The sequence below is a fragment of the Branchiostoma lanceolatum genome, chromosome 4 (assembly GCF_035083965.1).
Source record: "Branchiostoma lanceolatum isolate klBraLanc5 chromosome 4, klBraLanc5.hap2, whole genome shotgun sequence".
Lineage (NCBI taxonomy): Eukaryota > Metazoa > Chordata > Leptocardii > Amphioxiformes > Branchiostomatidae > Branchiostoma > Branchiostoma lanceolatum.
The window spans coordinates 22,253,713-22,273,200 of NC_089725.1; the positions used below are offsets into that span (position 1 = coordinate 22,253,713).

Here is a 19,488-nt window from a genome sequence, read left to right on the forward strand (position 1 = left end):
GGGTTTCCATATTTGGGTGTACGGGGTAATTACGCATGCGCACTGCATGTTTTTAACTTTGCATGAATTTTGGTCAAATTCGGTCGAATTTGGCGGGGAGAAAAGGTTTGCGTGCTCTTCCGCTGGGAAAGAAATAGTTCTGACATTTGTAAGATCTATATTTTCTATATCAACCTTTTGCTACTCACATTATTATTCTGATTCTAAGTGGTATTGATTTTGTAGGTATTGAATATATCCGGTGTTTTTTAATATGTGGGGGGAAGCATAGATTTGTGCAGTAAGGCGGACTAATTTCCCGGGCTGTTACAGGCTGTTCTCGCCTCTCGGTGCGAAGTGCCCCAGTTCGCCGATTCTGTACCGTGGGAGGAGCAGGCAGTACCGTGCAGTACCGGACGGCGTTGGACTTGAGAGAGGCCAGCTCTTTGCAGACTGAATCAGGATGTACCTGCGGTTGGGATGGCTGTGTGTGGCGGCGGCACTCCTTGGATTAGGAGGTGAGAAGAGCGCTCCAAGTGTTGCTGCGAGCAGGCCATGCCCTTCGGTTGAGTGGGAATAACGGCCAGCAGCATGTTGTCATGCCGCCCACAGCTGAGATACCGACCATGCATGTTCTTTGCCTGCTGCCCCGTATTTCACCCAGCGCTGTTAAATTTTTAAGTGCTGTAGGTCGGATAGATGACATAGATTCATTGAGAAGGCGCTTAGGGCTCGGCACGACTAAAATTCCGTCTCGTTTGGATCAATATTCTAGCTTGAAATGTCGCTGTTCTGACAAGGCCATGTCATAACGGTATGCAAGCAACCCAAGGAAGAATTCTTCCTTTGTATTATTCAGCAATTATTCATGTGCAAGGAAACCATATCTCGCATCGCATACGTGCATGAAGAAACAACAGAATTCTCCGTCAGCCGAACGCTGGTTTGCCTTGCGCCTTGGTAGCCGTACTGCCTGTTTGTTGCGAGTCTTGCGACCATGTTTGCTCGAGTAAATTCGAGGCTTTACTACCAGTTTGTTCAGAGAGGCATAGCTCTGTTTGGAGTAATTAACAATTTACATAATTTGAGAGACATTGATGTCAGTCAAACATGGCACGATATGTCGTGCTCTGTGCAGGGGCCCTTTAGCATGTCATTTAATTACGATAAATTCATCCGAATCTTTACGGGTGGCGACGAGGCATGCACAGTAGGTCAAAATCCGTCCCCACTTGATATTATTCCAGCTAACAATGTCGCCATCCATGGTCACACCGGTAATGGCGCTCCCAGGGGGCCCCTGATTTGGTGATCTGCAACGCATTTTTTTCTGGCCATCCACTCGAGTTTTGCTATTATGCAAAATGTAATGGCACCCAGGGAACATACAGGAATTACGAATTAGCAGTTGTGGAGAAGGCTGGGCTGTGGCTCATCAAAAATGGGTGAATATGGAAATATCACGACTTCGTCAGGAAGCACCAGAATTGATTAAATATCTTTAGTATGGTGTTTTTTCAAGCACCCTATCCAGGATGTACCGTTATTTCACAAGCAGCATTCAATTTGAAATAACAATGTTTGAGGAGATAATGCAATTTGAAATGCGATCATGCAGAAAAGCCAGCAACCATGCAGAATAACATGTATTGTTGCAAGAATTGTTCAGGGTAGTCCCCTAGAGCAAAAATGTGAGAACACATAATGCCCTAGTAATGCCCTGTCCTCCACAAACATGTTGCATGGATGAAAAATACTGAATCCTACTCCTAGTGAAGGTCAAATGTCCAATGCATCTATATTCTCCCCAAAGACAAAAGAAACCTCATATTTCTTTAATGAAATTATTTCAGCTAAAATTACATAAGAAAAATGTGTTTCAAAGGATTCAGTCCACTGGAAATGCATGTTCTGTTTGCAAAATAGATAGCTGCAAGACTATCTGAGTTATTATGTATCCATTTCTCCATTAACATGGGTATGACATGTTCCACACAATATGGGTTGTGACATCAGTATCATGTTGCACATGTCTGCTTTTTGTCTGAATGCTTTCAGCCTAACCATTAGTGCTGTTTGTACCCTAACCAAGATACGGAAGAACTGGCATGCACATTTAGCCAGCCAACTTAGATATAGAGCTCAAAGTAACAAGATTCCATCCTCCTGTGCCATAAACCTGATCTTTGATGTGCAGTCTCCAAATAGAAGGTCAATTCTGTGGTTAGAGAAAGTCAATATTGTCTGGTGCCCAAGACGCTGCAGTTTACAGCTATAGGTCTAACAGCCTCGCATAACAATCTTCCTCGATGGTCATGGACAGGAAAGGAGAGCATATGAAAACCTTTGATGTCTTGTGTGAAAATTATAGTACTGTACAAGGCTTTGTATCACAAAATATGCACTGAGTATGCTGATACAGTATGGCGTTTTGCTGTTGCCGTTCTGTTTTTTTTATGATAGGTAGCTAGAGGAAAAAAGGTACATGATTGGTAAGATTGGGCATGCCAAATTTTTGCATTACCACAGTACACGTCATGTACTATGTCAGCTGACACTGTTGTAGGCTCTACGTAAAAAGTTTTTCAACCTCTAATCGCAGAAGCAGGGCAGACTTCAATTCTTGGATTATTGAAAAATTTCAGGAGGATTTCACCCTACCACAAAGTGTGCATGGTTGAGTAGTTGGTACAAATTTGTTTGCTTTTTGTGGTTTTCCGCAAATGAGTGTGACAACCTTTGTTGGCCTAAGGAAAACTTTCAGTTTTCTGCTTTGACCACATATAGCAGCAAGCAGCCAACTGCCAACAGGACAGTTGTGAATGTTGTACTAGCAGCAGGAACTTCCATTTTTGGACACAGAACAGCCACTTAGCCTTATTTGACCAGCCAGCTGTTTCTTTAGTCTCCAGTTGTGACTCTTACAAGCAGCAGGACCTCCTTGTGCATGCAGAGAGTGTCTGAACAATAACCAGAGATTTCTGATGGATAGTCACAGATGTATGATTTATTGCTTGGTGAATGGTTGAGAAATGGGCATGCATTTTTCAGGTCTTGGTGATGTACTTATTCAACACTGTACAGTGCAAAGAAACCTTTGGTCTTGCGTTGACCTTCTTGAAAAGGCCTGCAGATTTTCACAGTTTTGGAAGATTGAATAACCTTTAAAGAATGATGCAAACCTACAAATTATGAACAGAAGCGATGACTTATAATCTCAGTGTGTCCAAAATTGCTGGGAACAAGTAACAGAAGTATATTGTAGGAGACTATAAAGACATTTGAGTTGTCTGAACGTGGACCAAAAAAGCTAAGATGGTGCATGATGCTTGACCTCTTTTTGGTAACATCACATGATCACATCATGCAGGCGCTGACGTGCAAACTGCGCAGAGGAATTTCCAAATGCAAGGCATCACAATGGGAGAGGCACGGCACCTGTGTCCTGTTGTGATGAGTGGGAGGGGTCTGTAGATTCTGGGTTTTCTGAAATGTCACCAGTGATCTCAGTCTAGCACAAGTAGCTATAGTTTCAAGGTCTTCAGTCTTCCATTTCTTTTAGGGTAATGATTTTTGTAAAGCCCAACACATGTTGAAACGTGTCAGTATCATAGGGTGCATGATAGAATTGGTTGGGGGCATATCTATTGAAAAAAAATTGTCAGCATTTGCATCTAAGTTCCATATTCATATACAATATTTGTTGATTTGTCTCATAGTTGTGCCAGCCCAGGTATATATTGCAACTATGGTAGATTTCAACTGAGTGAACTACATGTATAATCGTTACTGTCAGTTTCTTTAATTTTTAATTAGAAGGAAAATGGAACTCGGCCATTTGATGATAAACATCTAAGTCAGTCAATAGTGGAACCCCCCCTTGCTATTGTTTGTGGTATGTTCCTTTAGGGTGTGCTTGTCCTGGCAAAAATAGATATTGATCTGAAAGCAGTCTACACAAATAGGTTTGAAAAACTGTTATTGGCTACGGTTCTGTGTGTTCCTAATGCTCTCAACCCTCCCACCAGTCTAAATGAGTGCCAACTCTGCGCAATACAATTTTCTGCCAGTCAGATCCCATAGAAAGGCAAATGGCTCATGAGAGCGGTGCGCAGGGCCTCGGGTCTGGGTCAAACCTCAGTTCACATGCCGAAGCCAGGACTCAAGTCTCCACACATTTTCTGTTTTTAATAACACATCTTATTTTGCATTCACTGTTTCACTGCTGTGCTCAGACTTCAGTCAACCTACATCAGAAAGACCATGGTTATGGCTAGCACAGAACCCAGATATGTTGTCAAATAATGCATTCACATCAAGATTTATGCAGGACAATTCACGCAGCCTTTCTGAAATGTCTTCCCAGAAGGATATGCTCCCACCCGTAATTGCTTTATTTATGAGTCTACGTCAGACACTTTATCATTGCAGCTTGCATGATAGCTATGGCTGTCAGTGCAATAAAGAATTAAGGGCTGATGGCCATTTTCATTTTTCTGGCAAAGGCTCAACATGGCTAGTGTCTAATTGAAAAGCATGCATGGAAACCAGTGGAGTGAGACTATCTGTATCAGTTTATCTTCCATAGTTTATCTGAAAAGCATACACAGACCTCACATGGTGAAAAGCCATCAGGTGTTAATGTGAGCAGATAGGGTTTAGATAAGGTCGGGTCTAAAGGGGTAGTTTCTTTGCACATCAAGCAGGTGGTCTCATTAGTTGAGATAAGAGCAGGCAGTGTGCCCTGACATTTTGAGTGTGATGATGCCGCAAGTTATAAAGTAAAACAGGAGCAGATTTTGCCTATTTGGTTGAGGTATTTCCTTCAGAATTCATCTGCAAGCCGCCACTGCAGAAAAGTATGACAGGGCTGCACTATGAGTGTAATTCTTTCTAATTGTGTAGCAATGCTATTTCATACTTCATGATGAGGCCAAAATTTCAAGACAGGATCAGTCTCAACAACTGCTCACTAATTGTGATTCTACACCTGTCCTGTATCAGATTCTCCGCCATTGGTCTAAAGATGTACAATGGTAGGTTTAGTTCTGCCAGAAAATGCTGAACGTGACTGTGGACAAAAAGTCTATGTATTGACTGAACACTGCAAACCTGATAAGACACACTCAATAAACCATGGGTGTTCAGTCCAAGTGTGTCTGAAAGGAATGCTGATCATATTCCTTCCATTCATTTCCCACCCTTTTAGCGGGACTAGGCTGTGATGTAGTAAGTCCTAACTGTAGATGAAAGACGTTTTTTGTTTCTCAGCCTGTCATGAACAGAAGTAGTGTTGAAGGGCTGGAGAAAGTCATTTTGGCGCTGTCTAGAGTTTCATGAAAACAAGGAGTTTAGTCATAAGCAGCACCTAATCCTATTAGGTGGCCCTGTCCTCAGATTTTAGTGGTGTTCACCAGGCTTAAAAACATCTTTTAAGTCAGATGTTACCATATCAGGGCACGAACCCACCTGCTACCCTCCATTTGCAGGCAAACACTGAGATGGGCGGGGAATATTTTAGAAAGCAAGCTTCAGGCCAAGAAAGAAACACACTGCTAAATGCTGTGCTGCGAACTTGGAAATTTAGTGATCATGTTGATGCTGATTTTGAAGTTTTACTTGCTACAGAAGCTAGCGTTCATAATCCGTTCGTGTATTTCTATTCTGTTTATCGTAATATGGTACCTAAGGTGTTCCATGCTAAACAGCCATGTAGGCAATATGTAGACACACATCACAGGTGGGTGGAAATGAATGTACCCCTGAAATATCTACGCCTACAAGCCTAGTTAAAGTCCACCCCCTAATATGTCTGCTGCTACAGATTTACCTAACATTTGGCTCCACCAATTTTATGTCTGATCTTGGGTCTCTGGAGGCCAAACTGAGGTAAAAATCGGTAAAGATCTGTACTCTACTGACTTTTGTGTGAAGCCATTTTTACATTAAGTGCCCTTTTCAAATGCTAGCAGGTAACGTATGTACATGTATCTCTATGAAGAAGATGTGAAGGTAGCAGTTTTCCTGTGCACAGAATAATGATGTCTCTTAGAAGCAGGTGTGTGAATTAAGCATACACTACCAGCTACTGTTCACAGTTTGCATATGCAGTATTTGAGTGATTAGCCGACTCTGTTTAAAAGACATTTGATAGAAATTTTTCAAACATCTATCATATTGTGAAGTAAGCCCAGATGAAAAATAAGAGCAGTAAAATTACAAGATGTTTGCAAGCAATTCACCTGCACACATAGATTTCTCTAGATCCCCAGAAGGAGATTGATATTATTTGTTTTCACACATGAACTGGGCATGAGGCCAAGAAACACTACTCTCCAAGCAGAGCTAGGGTTTCAGTAGCCTCCGTTGCAGACTCTGAAGCGGCTTTTTGGGGGGCTAAATAATACACTTTTTGCAGCCACCCCGTAACTATCAGCCATCCTGTAACCATCAGCCGCCTAGAGTCTGCGTTATTACGGCATGTCAAAGCGAAATTAAAATCACGTTAGGGCGATTAACGCAGAGGTGCGAATTTCCTGCCTATGGTAGACCGCACAATAAGAACAGTATACACGCACCTCCCCCAGTCAGTGTGCTGTCACGCTTGTGGCAAAATAGTTTGCTATTTCTACTGTTCCTAAAGACAAACTTCGATTATTAGAAGCAGTGTTTCCGCCAGACCGCGACTGAGATCTTGAGAGGCCGTCCACTTGGGGAGGGCCGTACCGCGAAAATTGATTGACCGTACCGCGAAAATTGATTGACCGTACCGCGAAAATTAATTGACTAGGAAAAGTACTAGTAACTGAATGTTGTGATCAGAAAAAACTTTGTTAATTTTTCAAAATCAATTTGTTACGAAGGTCGCTATAATACTGCTTCAGTCGTCACAAAATGCGATCTATTTTGACAAGAAACGCCCGAAGTGTAAAGGGAAATTCCCGCCCGTGTGGTCACGTCACATCTTGCTGTCAACCAATCAGAGCACAGTCTTTATGACGCAGCCCAATCAGCGCTCAGAACCTTGCATATCAATGAGTTTAAAAACATGGCGGACGGCCCGGGACGGGTTGCGACTCGAGCGAGCGTCATGACTTATGTGAATTCATAGCGAAAATAACGATTTATCTACGGTAAATACGGAGAATTTTCACGAAAAAATATTCACAGGAATATATATTGTGTCGAATACGGCCAGAAATAAAGGCGAACCGCGGCAAATCACGACGTAGAGGCTGAAATGCACGGGCGAAAATTCTTGTTTTGTTTACGTCTTGTTGGACGGGGCAGGTTGGGACTCGAGCGAGCGTCGTGACGTATGTGAATTCTTAGCGAAAATAACGATTTATCTACGGTACATACGGAGAATTTTCACGAAAAAATGTTCGAAGAAATATATATTGTGTCGAATGCGGCCAGAAATTAAGGCGAACTGCGGCAAATCACGACGTAGAGGCTGAAATGCACGGGCGAAATTCTTGTTTTGTTTACGTTTTTCCTTGTTTTCTTCGATGAATGAGAAATGGCAAACTATTTTGCCACAAGCGTGACAGCACACTGACTGGGGGAGGTGCGTGTATACTGTTCTTATTGTGCGGTCTACCATAGGCAGGAAATTCGCACCTCTGCGTTAATCGCCCTAACGTGATTTTAATTTCGCTTTGACTTGCCGTAATAACGCAGACTCTAGGCGGCTGATGGTTACAGGATGGCTGATAGTTACGGGGTGGCTGCAAAAAGTGTATTATTTAGCCCCCCAAAAAGCCGCTTCAGAGTCTGCAACGGAGGCTAGGGTTTCAGCTGGTTTTTAACGTGTTTTTAGGCGTTTTTGTCATGCCTTCTACTTTGTCATCGTTTTTGTTGTGTCGCAAACCCAAGCTCTGCAGGCAGACGGAAGCTTCAATGCCTAATAAACCTAATCACTCCAACACATAACAAGCGTTTCACAAGTTAGTGCAAAGCGTGCCCGGCCAGGCACGGGATTCCCTCCCCACGCACCACAGAATTTCCGGCCCAGTCTCACCATGGACATAATCCTCGGTCTATCGGTCGTGGCCATGTTTTCATGCCATGTTCTTACGCTTCCCCTACTCCTTGGCTAGCTGCAATTACTTTCGTATGAAAATAATAGCTCAACGTGCAACCAAAGACATCTGGAGTTTACAAAGTCTCCACGATACTCAACTACGATCCAGGCCATTTGGGCCGTCGTACCAGAAGACGATGTACAGCCCGAAATAGCCATAGATTCTCTCATTTTTAATCCCCACTGTGGAAATGTCATGCTGTAGTGGGAGGATATCGTTGAATCTCAAAAAGTCTCTAAACTACTACCCACAAATCACGTTACATACAAAACCAAATCAGGACGCCATATTGGAAAGTCGCTTCATGTCCGTCAGCAAATGACTTGCCTATCGTGACCGTACTTCATTTACACCATCCAAAAACCATCAAAGAACAAAGTACACAGAAATTTGTACAATCCTCTGGTGTCGTGGGGATTTTTTAGTCTCTATTAGTTGCGCTCCGTCGCCAATTTCGCTGGTGTTGTTGAAAAGTTCCGTCCAATCTGAACACAGCGAGCGGCGGCATTGGTAACCGCATGTAACGTAAACAAGGCACGTGTTCCCGTTCATAATCCATTTAACGATGCCTGAGATAATGATAATAATAATTACTAGTAATGCAGTTCAAGTTAATACGTAATAGATATTTATTTTATATGTCTTGTTCATGCATCATTGTATTTTTCTTGTGAGGTTTCCAATGGAAATGTACGTTATGATGCTATCAATGATCATGCCGGCGTGAGATCGTGGACACCAGCCTGTCGCATGAATAGGGCAGTCAGCGGGGGACCGGCGCGGCCTGGTGAATGCCGCTCAACATTTGCCGGATGTGTGATAATCCGGGGCAGTAAAATTGTTACCACTAATGATTATCTAATGGTTCTCGGGGAGGAGTACTGTCACCTTTTTTCAATGGAAGTAAATAGGTTTGCCCCGCCCCGAGGTCAGTGCCGGCAGAGCTTGGGTTTGCGAGACAAAAAAAAAAATGACAAAGTAGAAAGCACGACAATAACGCCTAAAAACACGTCAAAAACCAGCCGAAACCCATGCTCTGCTTGGAGAGTAAAGAAACACTGCTTGACCAAAGATGTATGTGACTGATTTGAAGTATGGAATTTTCCCCTGATACTATTGATAGGTCCCATGTATTCTGCTCTGAGATAAGATGACCCACACAGATTAGTCTCTCACTACCCTGGTGTTTTTCTGTTGGCACAGTTGATACTATCAGGATAGCAGCAGGTTTCTTGAACCTCTGTTTACTGTATCAGAACCAGCCTACCTTTGTCTTAGCACATAGTTCCCATCAGGCAGGAACTTAAATGTATTATAAAGCTAGACAATATTTGTACCAGGACTGTCCTTGTAAGATGCATGTTGAATGACAAGTAGTTTCAGTGGTTGATTTTTTATGGGCCCACCAGGAGATTTCATTAGAGTTAAATGTACTGTAGCTGTGTGGCTACCTGCTATAGCACTGTTTCAAGGAACATTACTTACCATGCCTGGCCAGAAATAGATTTCGGTAGATAATGTTTAAAAGCTAAATAAACCAACCGGATCAGGCAATGATGTCGCCCTAAGCAGGTTACTGCGCACTTGGAAATCCATTACTTGAAGGTGGAGGAAAGATATGTGCTGAAGTATATTTAGCTGCTACATTTAGCACCCTTCTAATTTATTATCAGTTTTATTAGAAGACTTTGCCAGGGCAATAGAAATAACAAGTCAGTATCAATTCTACATTAGAGCCCATTCCAAGTCACCAAGAGGGTTGTTATTGTCCTTATTTACAAATGTTTTCAATCTATTGTAATTATTTGTGTGAGATTTCATACTTGAGAAATATTTTGAATGTGATTTCAACTTTATAAATATTTCTACGGTTTTCTAAAACTTTAGAAATATTCATCATGTGCAATATGATATTTCTAACAGTCTCTAAATAATGGTAACGGCATTCTACCATTATTTACAATTATTTACAATTTCCTACCATTTTTTAACATTATTTGTAACATCTTTATAAATAGGTCAGAGGGCTGGGAAGAAAGCAATTCACACATCCTTGCAAAGTATAGGGAAGAATGCTTTCCACAAAGGACCCAACAGTGTCCCGCAGTGAAGTCTAAAGATGTACAAAAGCAGACAGAAGGGCCGGATAAGCACCTACTTTTATGGGGGCAATCACCATTCTACCATTGTTAACCATTTTCTACCATTCTTTGCAAATATTTGTAAAAGTGAAAGAATCACATCGATGTTTAGAAATTATTCTAAATAAAGAGATTTTTGTGCAGTTCCTTTCAAAATATTTCTAAAATATCTAATTGACTTCAAATAAATTCATATTTTTATATTCAATCTTTTAGAAAAATTTAGAACTATTGTCAGTCAGATATTCTTTTATTAGTATTTTTTCTAAATTATTACAAATATTATCATAAAACCCTCTTGGTGACTTGGAATGGACTCTACTGTAATAATGGGACCAACCAGGACATGTAAAATCCCTATGACTTTTAGGAACATGGGTTTAGTTTTGCACCACTACAATATTATGCAGGTTGCAGATACAATTGTACATGTATTTGTAATGTATTCTATTTATGATGTAGTATTCAAACTAGAAAGGTCAAAAGACACAAGAATGTGAAAGGTTTCAATCTTCGGTTTATATTATTCATAAATATCTCGCCAAGGTATACTTTTGAAAATTTTTCCTTGGAAGGTGTTTAAATAGGATAGCATGATTTATTTTTGACAAGTCCCACTTATAGCAATGTTCAAGTATGACAGAAAAAGGTTTTGCATTAATCACACATGTAAGGTTGGCAAAGTCAGTACAGCACTAGAGAAGCCAGTATGACTCTAATTGGCTGCCTCATTAGCTAATTGGCTGTGACTGTGATGACTGCTTTTAATCATGCACCAATGGTGGTATGTTAGAAGTTGCGAATCTCTAAGAGTAAGACAGCCTAGCCTAGGTTTGCAAACTTTAGAATTGGAAACACCCAGTCCTCCAGATGCACTAAGGGATGATTAATACAATTTCATTTCAGTATCTTGATCAAGTGTAACTACCCCTGAGACAGCCCAAACATATGCATCTGTTACTTGTGCCTGAAGCATGTAAGGAAGCTGATGAAGGTCCAGGGGTTATCATAGTTGTATGGTGGGAAGAGTCTCTTACTGTTTCTCAGACACATACATGGCACCTTATGTGGTAAGGTATTAGCACTATACTATAATACTTTATTAATAGACATCACTTGATGAGAATGCCATACTCAACAACTTACTAATAGCTAAATGTATGTAGCATACCGTCATCAAGCATGGGATGAGGACACAATTCATACCGGGTAGTGTTTAGTATCTATGTATAGTTATGCTGCCACACTAAATAGACTGGTTATTTTTAATTAGGGTTTTTAGAATTTATTACCATTCAGGTAATCCAGGCAAATCTATGATAGGTAATATTCTAGACTGTGATTGGTAAACAGAAATTGGCATGATCTGATGACATACCGTAAGTTTTCATCAGTACCATCTGTGATCAGCAAGTTTATATTTAGGACCATTCCATCGTTAAGTTATCATTATTCTCTTCATTCTTGTGTAGTATGGATAATTTGACATTTAGGTGAGTTGGCATGACAGCATTATCAATCCCCCTAATTCTCACTGGGCACATTTAGACCTCAGTAGCCTATTCCATCATACAGTTTTAGACAATGCTAGTATAAAAAATAGATGCAACTCGGCCTAAAAATCATATAACAAATGTGGACTCACTGTCAAGATTCTATCACACTGCCAGCCCTTGTATTGAAAGTCTATATAGCTACTTTGCCTTGGTCAAATTCCAATAATTTGCTCTATTGGTTAAAACAGAAAAACAATTCAGCTGTATCTGTTAGCTGTGTCTGGAGTCTAGACTGTAGCATGTGTGGTGATTTGGTGGTGTTGAAATGAAAATGTAAACTGCTGTTGCCTGGATGTTGATAAGGTGTAACATTTGTTTTGTTATCACACTGTTCACAGTCGAATGTTTAAATTCTTTATGAAGCCGGCTGATAGGCAGGCCTGAGATCTAATGAATGTTGACAGAAGCCTGGTGTAAATGTTTTGTCTCTGTATCAGATGTTAATGTGATTTATTGCTGTGTTACTCAGTAATGTGTACGAAATAGTTTTATCACTGAACACAGCAAATTGCCAGTGAAAAGGAATGCTTTGTTTGACGCTAGGGCTGTATTACTGTATCCTCCGATGAATTTGTGAAGAATTGTTGGCAACATGCTGTTAAAGAATTTAGTTTTCAGTTCATATATCAGTTGTATTTTGACTAGGATTCAGTTTTGGTTAAAAATCAATTTCTCCTCTTCCACAGTAGAAAGCACTCTTGATGTGTTTGCCAATGACATGTTCCTGTGGGAGTTGCGCTGTGCAGTATAGATCACGCTGCCGGCAGTATGCTTAGAAAGTGTGTAGGCTGAGCCGCAGAAGTATTTACAAAACAAACTGCGCCATAATTTTAATGGGAGACAAAAGAGAAAGATAACAGTAACCATATGGGGTATGATTGCTAAAATTCTACTCTTTGATGTGAATAGCTGGGACACTTCATTTCACTGATCCAGTAATGCTTTCAGATATAATGCAATTTGGAAAGGGAATCTTCAGTAGACTATCAGTATCAGATGCATCTGACTTGTCAGTGGACCACCATGGCTCTGCGTGACAGCTGAGTGAAGAGTCATGACTTGACCTCTCAGCAGGGGCTGGTGTAAGTTGTTGTTGGCATCAGGATGCTGCTGTGGTGGGCCCTGACCTCTGGACCCTGCAACCATGTGCCAAGTCAACTGTCATAACTTCTGCTGTCTGATACCATCTTCTAAGCAGGGCTTGTTGGAACTAGCTGTGATTTCATTCCAGGAGTTGAGCTTACGGTTGTTAGCATGTTGTGCGTTTCATGTAACACCCATGTTCAGGGAAATGTGAATACACGGACTTAAAGGTTATGTACACTTGAATGCAGGAAGCAGCTGACATGTTCAGTGGGATTCTAGTCTGCAGACTCTTTCGTTGCCAGGACCTGCCTGCCAGTTGTTAGGGCGTGGGGCACAGTTGCCTGGTTACAGAGGAAATATGGGATGGACTATTGCCACAAACGGAAATCTGTAACCAATCCTTGGAGGACATCCTTCCAGAGATACTGTACTCAGATGCCAGACTCAAAATGCCAAAACCCTGAACTACTCCCTAGAGTTGACAGGAAGGCATGGTACAGCTAATTAGCCAAAAAATAGGTATATTTCCATGCCAAACTAAAATGGCAAAACCCTGAACTATTCCTTAGAGTTGGCAAGAAGGCATGGTACAACTAATTAGCCAAAACATTTCCATTCAAGTCTCGTATATCTAATACAGTATGTTACATGTATAAAACAGGAAACTTTGGTCTTGACTTTGACACAGTTACTTAATTGCATGTCACCGGATGACAGGGAAAAAGCAAATCTTTTAGAAACACCCGCATCTTGACATTTTAAAGCTATTTTAGTAGCTCAGCAGGGCTCGAACTTAACTATGTCCCTATGTCCCGGGGCCACTAAAATTTAGGCCGGGACAACTGAAAAATCACTTTGGGATATTTTTGGAACAGTAGAAAAATAATCCAGTGGTCCCTGTACATCTGCAGTACTATCAATACAATATACATTTTATTCTTCCCATCTTCCACGTGTTACTTCATATGGTACAGCAAGACAGAAAGAAAGAATATTTGGTCTGTCTTTGTTGTTGTTGTCTAATAAAAAGAATGACAAGACAAGTTTGAATTTGAGTTGATTTTGAATTTGTCAATTGACAATTATCTTACACACAATACTGTACTGTACTCTGAGCTTTATTGTTGTTGTAGTACATACTTCCCGAGAATAGGGTTGGGACGGTCCATCCTCATTTCGGGACAATTGAAATTTATTTTCGGGACAATGCTGGGACAGTAGGGAAAAAAGTTAATTTCGAGGCCTGCTCAGGTCTTTGTGTAAAAAAGGCCAAGTGAACTAAAGTGTTAACTCCTGAAACAAACAGTAACTAGAGTTCCACGAACACATTATCTTCGCCAAATAATCAAGGCTTATTATAGAGATTGATTGATATTTACGTGCTTATCACCCCATGCAAATTTGATCATGCACCATACCATTTGGAAGTTATGATGGGGCGAATGAGTCCAGTCTAGATGGGGTTAAAAATCATTTGGTGGTACAGGACTAGTATATGTGTATAGTGTGCTGATACAAATGTATATGTTATAACTGGTCATGAAAAAATATGAGTATGTTGATATTATATGGGCTACAAAGGTTCGATATTGCAGTGTTGTAAGTTGAAAGTGATGATGAAATGGTACAGTCAATATATATGAATAGAATAAATCTTTGTACATGTACATGTGACTTTTCCGCATCTAGCAGTGGTGCAGTTTTGGTGAAATTCATGAAATTCATAAATATCATAAATATCATAATATCATAATATCATAATATCATAATATCATATCATGATATCATAATATCATAATATCATAATATCATAATATCATTATCGTAATATCGTAATATCATAATAATATCATAATAATATAATATCATAATATCATGATATCATGATATCATAATATCATAATATCATGATATCATGATATCATGATATCATGATATCATAATATCATAATATCATAATATAAATTATAGGTGTAGCTATGAATAAATACAATAATTTCATTTATATTATGAATTTCATACGTCTTTATTTGTTAATCATTACCTCAATAACCTACCTGTCCAAAACAATACAAATTCATCAAACCCTACCCGAGTTATTCGCCTCCAAAGGTAACATAAAAAAAGCCCACTGCAGTTCTAAGCAAGCCACTAGGGGGTCTAAACTTACATCACTTACTCCCTGCCCCAAGAGCTGTACACCACTTAAAAATCGTTACCATAGCACTTGTATGAAATTTGACTACAAGATTTCGGCGAATTTATTAACTTTCCTCATTTATTATGCAAATTATCGTCTTATTTGCATGACAAGTATTCAGTTATAAAAAGCATCACCGAAACTATCCACATGCCATAAATTATGATAATCCGTCAATCCCTGCTGGAGTTATTCGTCTCCAAATGTATTAACAAAAACGCCAACTGCAGTTCCAAACAAGCAGCTAGGGGGCCTTAATTCCCACCACTCACTTGCCGTCCCAGAAGCTAAATACTACCACAAATTCATGAACCTGACACCTCCAGAAAATTTGGCCTCAAACGTTGAAGCTCCGCTGCAGTACCTCAAATACCTGCTAGGAGGCCCATTATCGAACTTGACCTTCCTCTTTGACATCACTACCTATACACGAAATATCATGCACAACCGCCAATAGCTCCTCGAGTTATGCTGGCGACATACAAACTCTCACACACACAAAGCCTGCTGCAGTTCTGTAGGAAAGCGCCAAATAAATCATTTTTAAACTTGACCTCCGTTCCCACAATCTCTTCCAAACTACCAAAAATCATTGAGATCCATCAACGTTTCCGTCACTTTCTTTGCATACATACAAACACAGAAAAATTAAAAGTCCGCTGCAGTATTGTTGGAAAACGCCAGGTGAACGATTTTTGAACTTGACCTTCCTTTGCACAACCACTACACACCTACCAAATATCATGAAGATCCATCAAAGGTTTCCCGAGTTATACTCTTGACATACATACAGACCCACACAACAGCCGACTCAACCAAAAACATAATCTACTCCGAGTTCCTCGGCGAAGATAATCACAGTAATCTTGCTATCCAGAAATGGGTCTGGGTGCCCAGCAACATGGCACCCTGTCCAACACACCTATTATCAACTGCAGTCACTGCTGAGATTTTGGATGCACAAAGGCTGATCAAAGGAACATGTAGCTGTGTAACCCAGCTAACGGATTAGTCACACCAACCCAAGTTTTGTAACACATGGGACTAAATCACTCACAAAGATGCATCCTGTGCACTTAAAAAAAGTATCTATCATGTCCTGCTGTGATGAAGGCCTAAATGTTTTTTCAGCCCATTATGTAGATTTTCTGTATGTTTTGTTCCCTCAATCCCTGTATGGTACCACTAGGGATGGCAGATGGTTGGTTGGCAAAGGTGCACAACTGTTGTCCACAAACACTTCTTTTGGTATGAATGTGACCTTCTAGATTTGTATTTTTGTATTATTTGACTGCCAGATATGATATTTTTCGGAAAGTCAATAATTGTGTGAGCATATAAAGAGTACCAAACAGTACCAAACTGTTTCTCATGCAATGGATGGAAGGAACAAATGACAAGCTGTTTCCCTTCTCGTACGTGACCTGGAAGTCATGGTAGTTTTCTTGAACATGAAACTTTGTGATGTTCACCCGCTCATTTCAAGAACAACTGCATGTGTCTATAACACTTAGCAATATGTATAAATTCATAAACTTGTCGTTTCAGCTTGCCAGTCTAGTCTGTCGGTGAGTCCTGACGGAGACCAAGTCAAGGCTGTGACGGAAGGCAGCCTCTTCACTTGTTCAGCAACAGGAAGTGTCACTGGACTGGCATGGTTCGACCCAGACCAGAACCAGATTACGGATGATACCAGCCAGGTCAGTAAATCAACTGCTAGACATTATTTTCGTTCTGACCATTTTTTTTTAATGAATCCTGATATTGTTGTAAAAAAAAGTCAAGACAAGAGAAAAATGTATTTTTGTCATTTTAACATGTTCTAACTTTTAAGCATTGTGCAACTTTTAACCTTAGCTATTACATATCCTATACCACTGTACAACAGGATGTGCATGTGCAGGCCAGAGGTAACTCCATCAGGCTGAAGTTCAGTAACATCCAGAGAGACAACGCTGGGATATACTACTGCCGAGCAACCGGCACAAACGATGATGGATCCACCCAAGACCTGGAGGCAACCATCAAGCTAATAATCTTCGGTAGGTTATGTTCTTTTCTTAGCTGACAAGGATAATATGATCAATGTTCTTCAAAGTTGGATGATTTATGTTGGGGTATCTGTTGTTAATCTTGTTGTCTACTGGCATCTTTGAAAAAGACTTTACCGTAAAATCCCTATTTACATACGCACTTTTTAAACTTTTCAAGTGGCAAGCAGGTGCTCCAGGCCGACGCCAAAGTCGGGGTGCGTATGTTAGGAGGGGTTCTTCCTCGGAAAAATCGCATATCAGCATGAGAGTACAGTACATCTTCATGCAAATGAAGTGTGTAATGCTACCACACAATCAATCAGTAATAAAGAATAAATAATACATATATTTAAATTGTTTGATATTTTCTTCACAGAAACATTTTCTCAGTAATCCTTAAGGGGTGCGTACGTTAGGTGGGGTGCGTACGTAAATAGGAATTTTACGGTAGTTGGAATTTATTAAGGTTTTTAGGTAAGCACACCGTCATGTTTATGTATTAATGGTTTTCAGTTGCAGCGGTAGTGCCTAGCTCATCAAGGCGGAAAAGGAAAAAAAAAAGAAGAGTGAACTGAACCGCTGTTACATAGCAGTATATGTGTACATATTCCCAGTATCAAAGAATTGCCTTTTTTTTTTCAGAGGCCATTTCATTCGTTGACCCCAATCCCACCCAGACCGCCACTGTTGGAGAGGTAGCAAACCTTGTGTGTCAGGCAGCCGGTGAGCCAGTGCCTGAAATCAACTGGTACAGAAACGGAGATTTCATTGCCAATGGAGGTATGTTGGTGGTGGTGGTGGTAAAGATAAACTTGTCAAAGCTAGGGGTAACATGCATTGAGACATGACAGTCATGGAGACCTTGGAAAAATGCATGGCATTTCTGTACTGAAACACACTTAGCTTGGGAAGACAAGCAGAGAACAAAAGGTCATTGTGGGGGCTGCTGGTTGTAACGAAAAGAACTGGCATGTTGTAATAGGAACTGGCATTTTGTAACGGATGTTGTGATGGTGGAGATGGGTTTTATTCACTTTCAGCTAGGTTTTATACCTCCTCCACTCTACCTTGTGGTTTACATTCTACATGTTTTATGCCCAGTTTGTAAGATCAGCCCTTTGTGTGTGTGACCTGAGTGGCCTTGTTCGTGTCACAGAGATCCCTGTCAGCCCATTAGTTGTGGTTTCTAGGGGGAGTGTAAACACTGAAACAAGAATTTGAGGTAGATGTTGTTGAAAGTCGGTCATTCATGTGATGCCATCAGACAGTGCAAACTGTTAACAGTTCAGACAAGTAAATTTAGAAAAGCATGTGGCTAAGAGTGATGTTTTAGGGGAAATACATAGTTTGTTTACATGAAAGTAGAAAACATGAAAAGGTTCATTTCTGAACATGTTTTTTAAGAAAAACATTAATTTGTCTTGTACTAGTCTGCCCTTACTTGAAATTTTCTTAAATTTCTAATTTTTATCACCTTTACAAGGAAAATTGATGTGAAATGAAATATTTTTTGGCAGTTGTTAATCCTAACTGTAAGAATGTTGTTGTAGCCTTGGTAGTATATAGTAGCTATATTACTGATCAGTGCTCCAATCCTGCACAGTTTGATATCCATAACAATACTATTGTAGTGTATGTGAGGGTGTATGCAGGGTAGCAGTCTATATTGAATTCACATTGTTGAGATCTGCTGAGACCAGCAGTTCTCTTAGTCAGAGCTACATTGTTTATGGTAAGAAACACACAAAGTTTTGTTTTGACTATTTGATTTACATTTGTGTGGTATGGTCTACATCCGCTGCTTGTCTTTCTAAAGGTCGATTCCAGAAGGACCTTGATACCAACTCCCTACAGATTGCGAATGTGACACTTGATGACGAGGACACCTATACCTGCGAAGCTTCCCAGACGACTAACGGCCAGTATGACGAACTGCAGATCCTCCTGGATGTGCAAGGTATTTTAGCAGTAAAAGATCTCCTCCTATGGTTGAGTCTGCTATATATTACCGTCAAGTTTGTACTGTCTGTGCTTTCTGTGGGAAAATTTTCTTTTTGTATGCTGTCTGGAAGCATTGTTCTGAAGAAAAGGCGTACAGTAGATTTTTCAAACCAGTGAACGTTTTCCATTAGTTGAATGATAATCAGTTTCCTCATGTCCTGATAGTGCTAACAGCCCTTCTTCTCCCTGCAGTCCCCCCCACCCTGGTGACCAGCCCCTCCAGTTCCAACGGCACTGTCGGCCGCGATGTGACCTTGCTGTGTCAGGCTACAGGCGACCCTGACCCCACCTACTCCTGGTTCCGCGATTCCACCGACCCGAGTAATGAACTGACGGCTGAGAGGCAAGTTTCATTACTTCTCGTCAACTCAGCTTTATCCCTCAACGTTGAATATTTCATCATCA

The 19,488-nt window shown here is 40.5% G+C and overlaps 1 protein-coding gene and 1 long non-coding RNA gene across 4 annotated transcripts in view; both read left to right on the top strand.

The window, feature by feature from the left end:
* The first annotated feature begins 32 nt into the window (after positions 1-32).
* The window catches only part of LOC136433378 (neural cell adhesion molecule 1-like), a 34,261-nt gene continuing 14,805 nt past the window's right edge, over positions 33-19,488 (top strand). For 2 of the 3 annotated variants that reach the window (XM_066425527.1, XM_066425528.1), the window contains exons 1-7: positions 33-148; positions 313-497; positions 16,598-16,749; positions 16,938-17,091; positions 17,725-17,862; positions 18,899-19,039; positions 19,276-19,426. In XM_066425527.1, the coding sequence (XP_066281624.1) occupies positions 443-497; positions 16,598-16,749; positions 16,938-17,091; positions 17,725-17,862; positions 18,899-19,039; positions 19,276-19,426 (791 nt within the window). In that variant the 5' untranslated portion in view covers positions 33-148; positions 313-442. The remainder of the gene's footprint in view (positions 149-312; positions 498-16,597; positions 16,750-16,937; positions 17,092-17,724; positions 17,863-18,898; positions 19,040-19,275; positions 19,427-19,488) is intronic. The other variant, XM_066425529.1, reaches the window with a different exon arrangement.
* On the top strand, positions 13,634-16,597 carry LOC136433384 (uncharacterized). The gene is made up of 2 exons (XR_010755629.1): positions 13,634-14,154; positions 15,901-16,597. It is a non-coding gene; the product is annotated as an uncharacterized lncRNA (long non-coding RNA).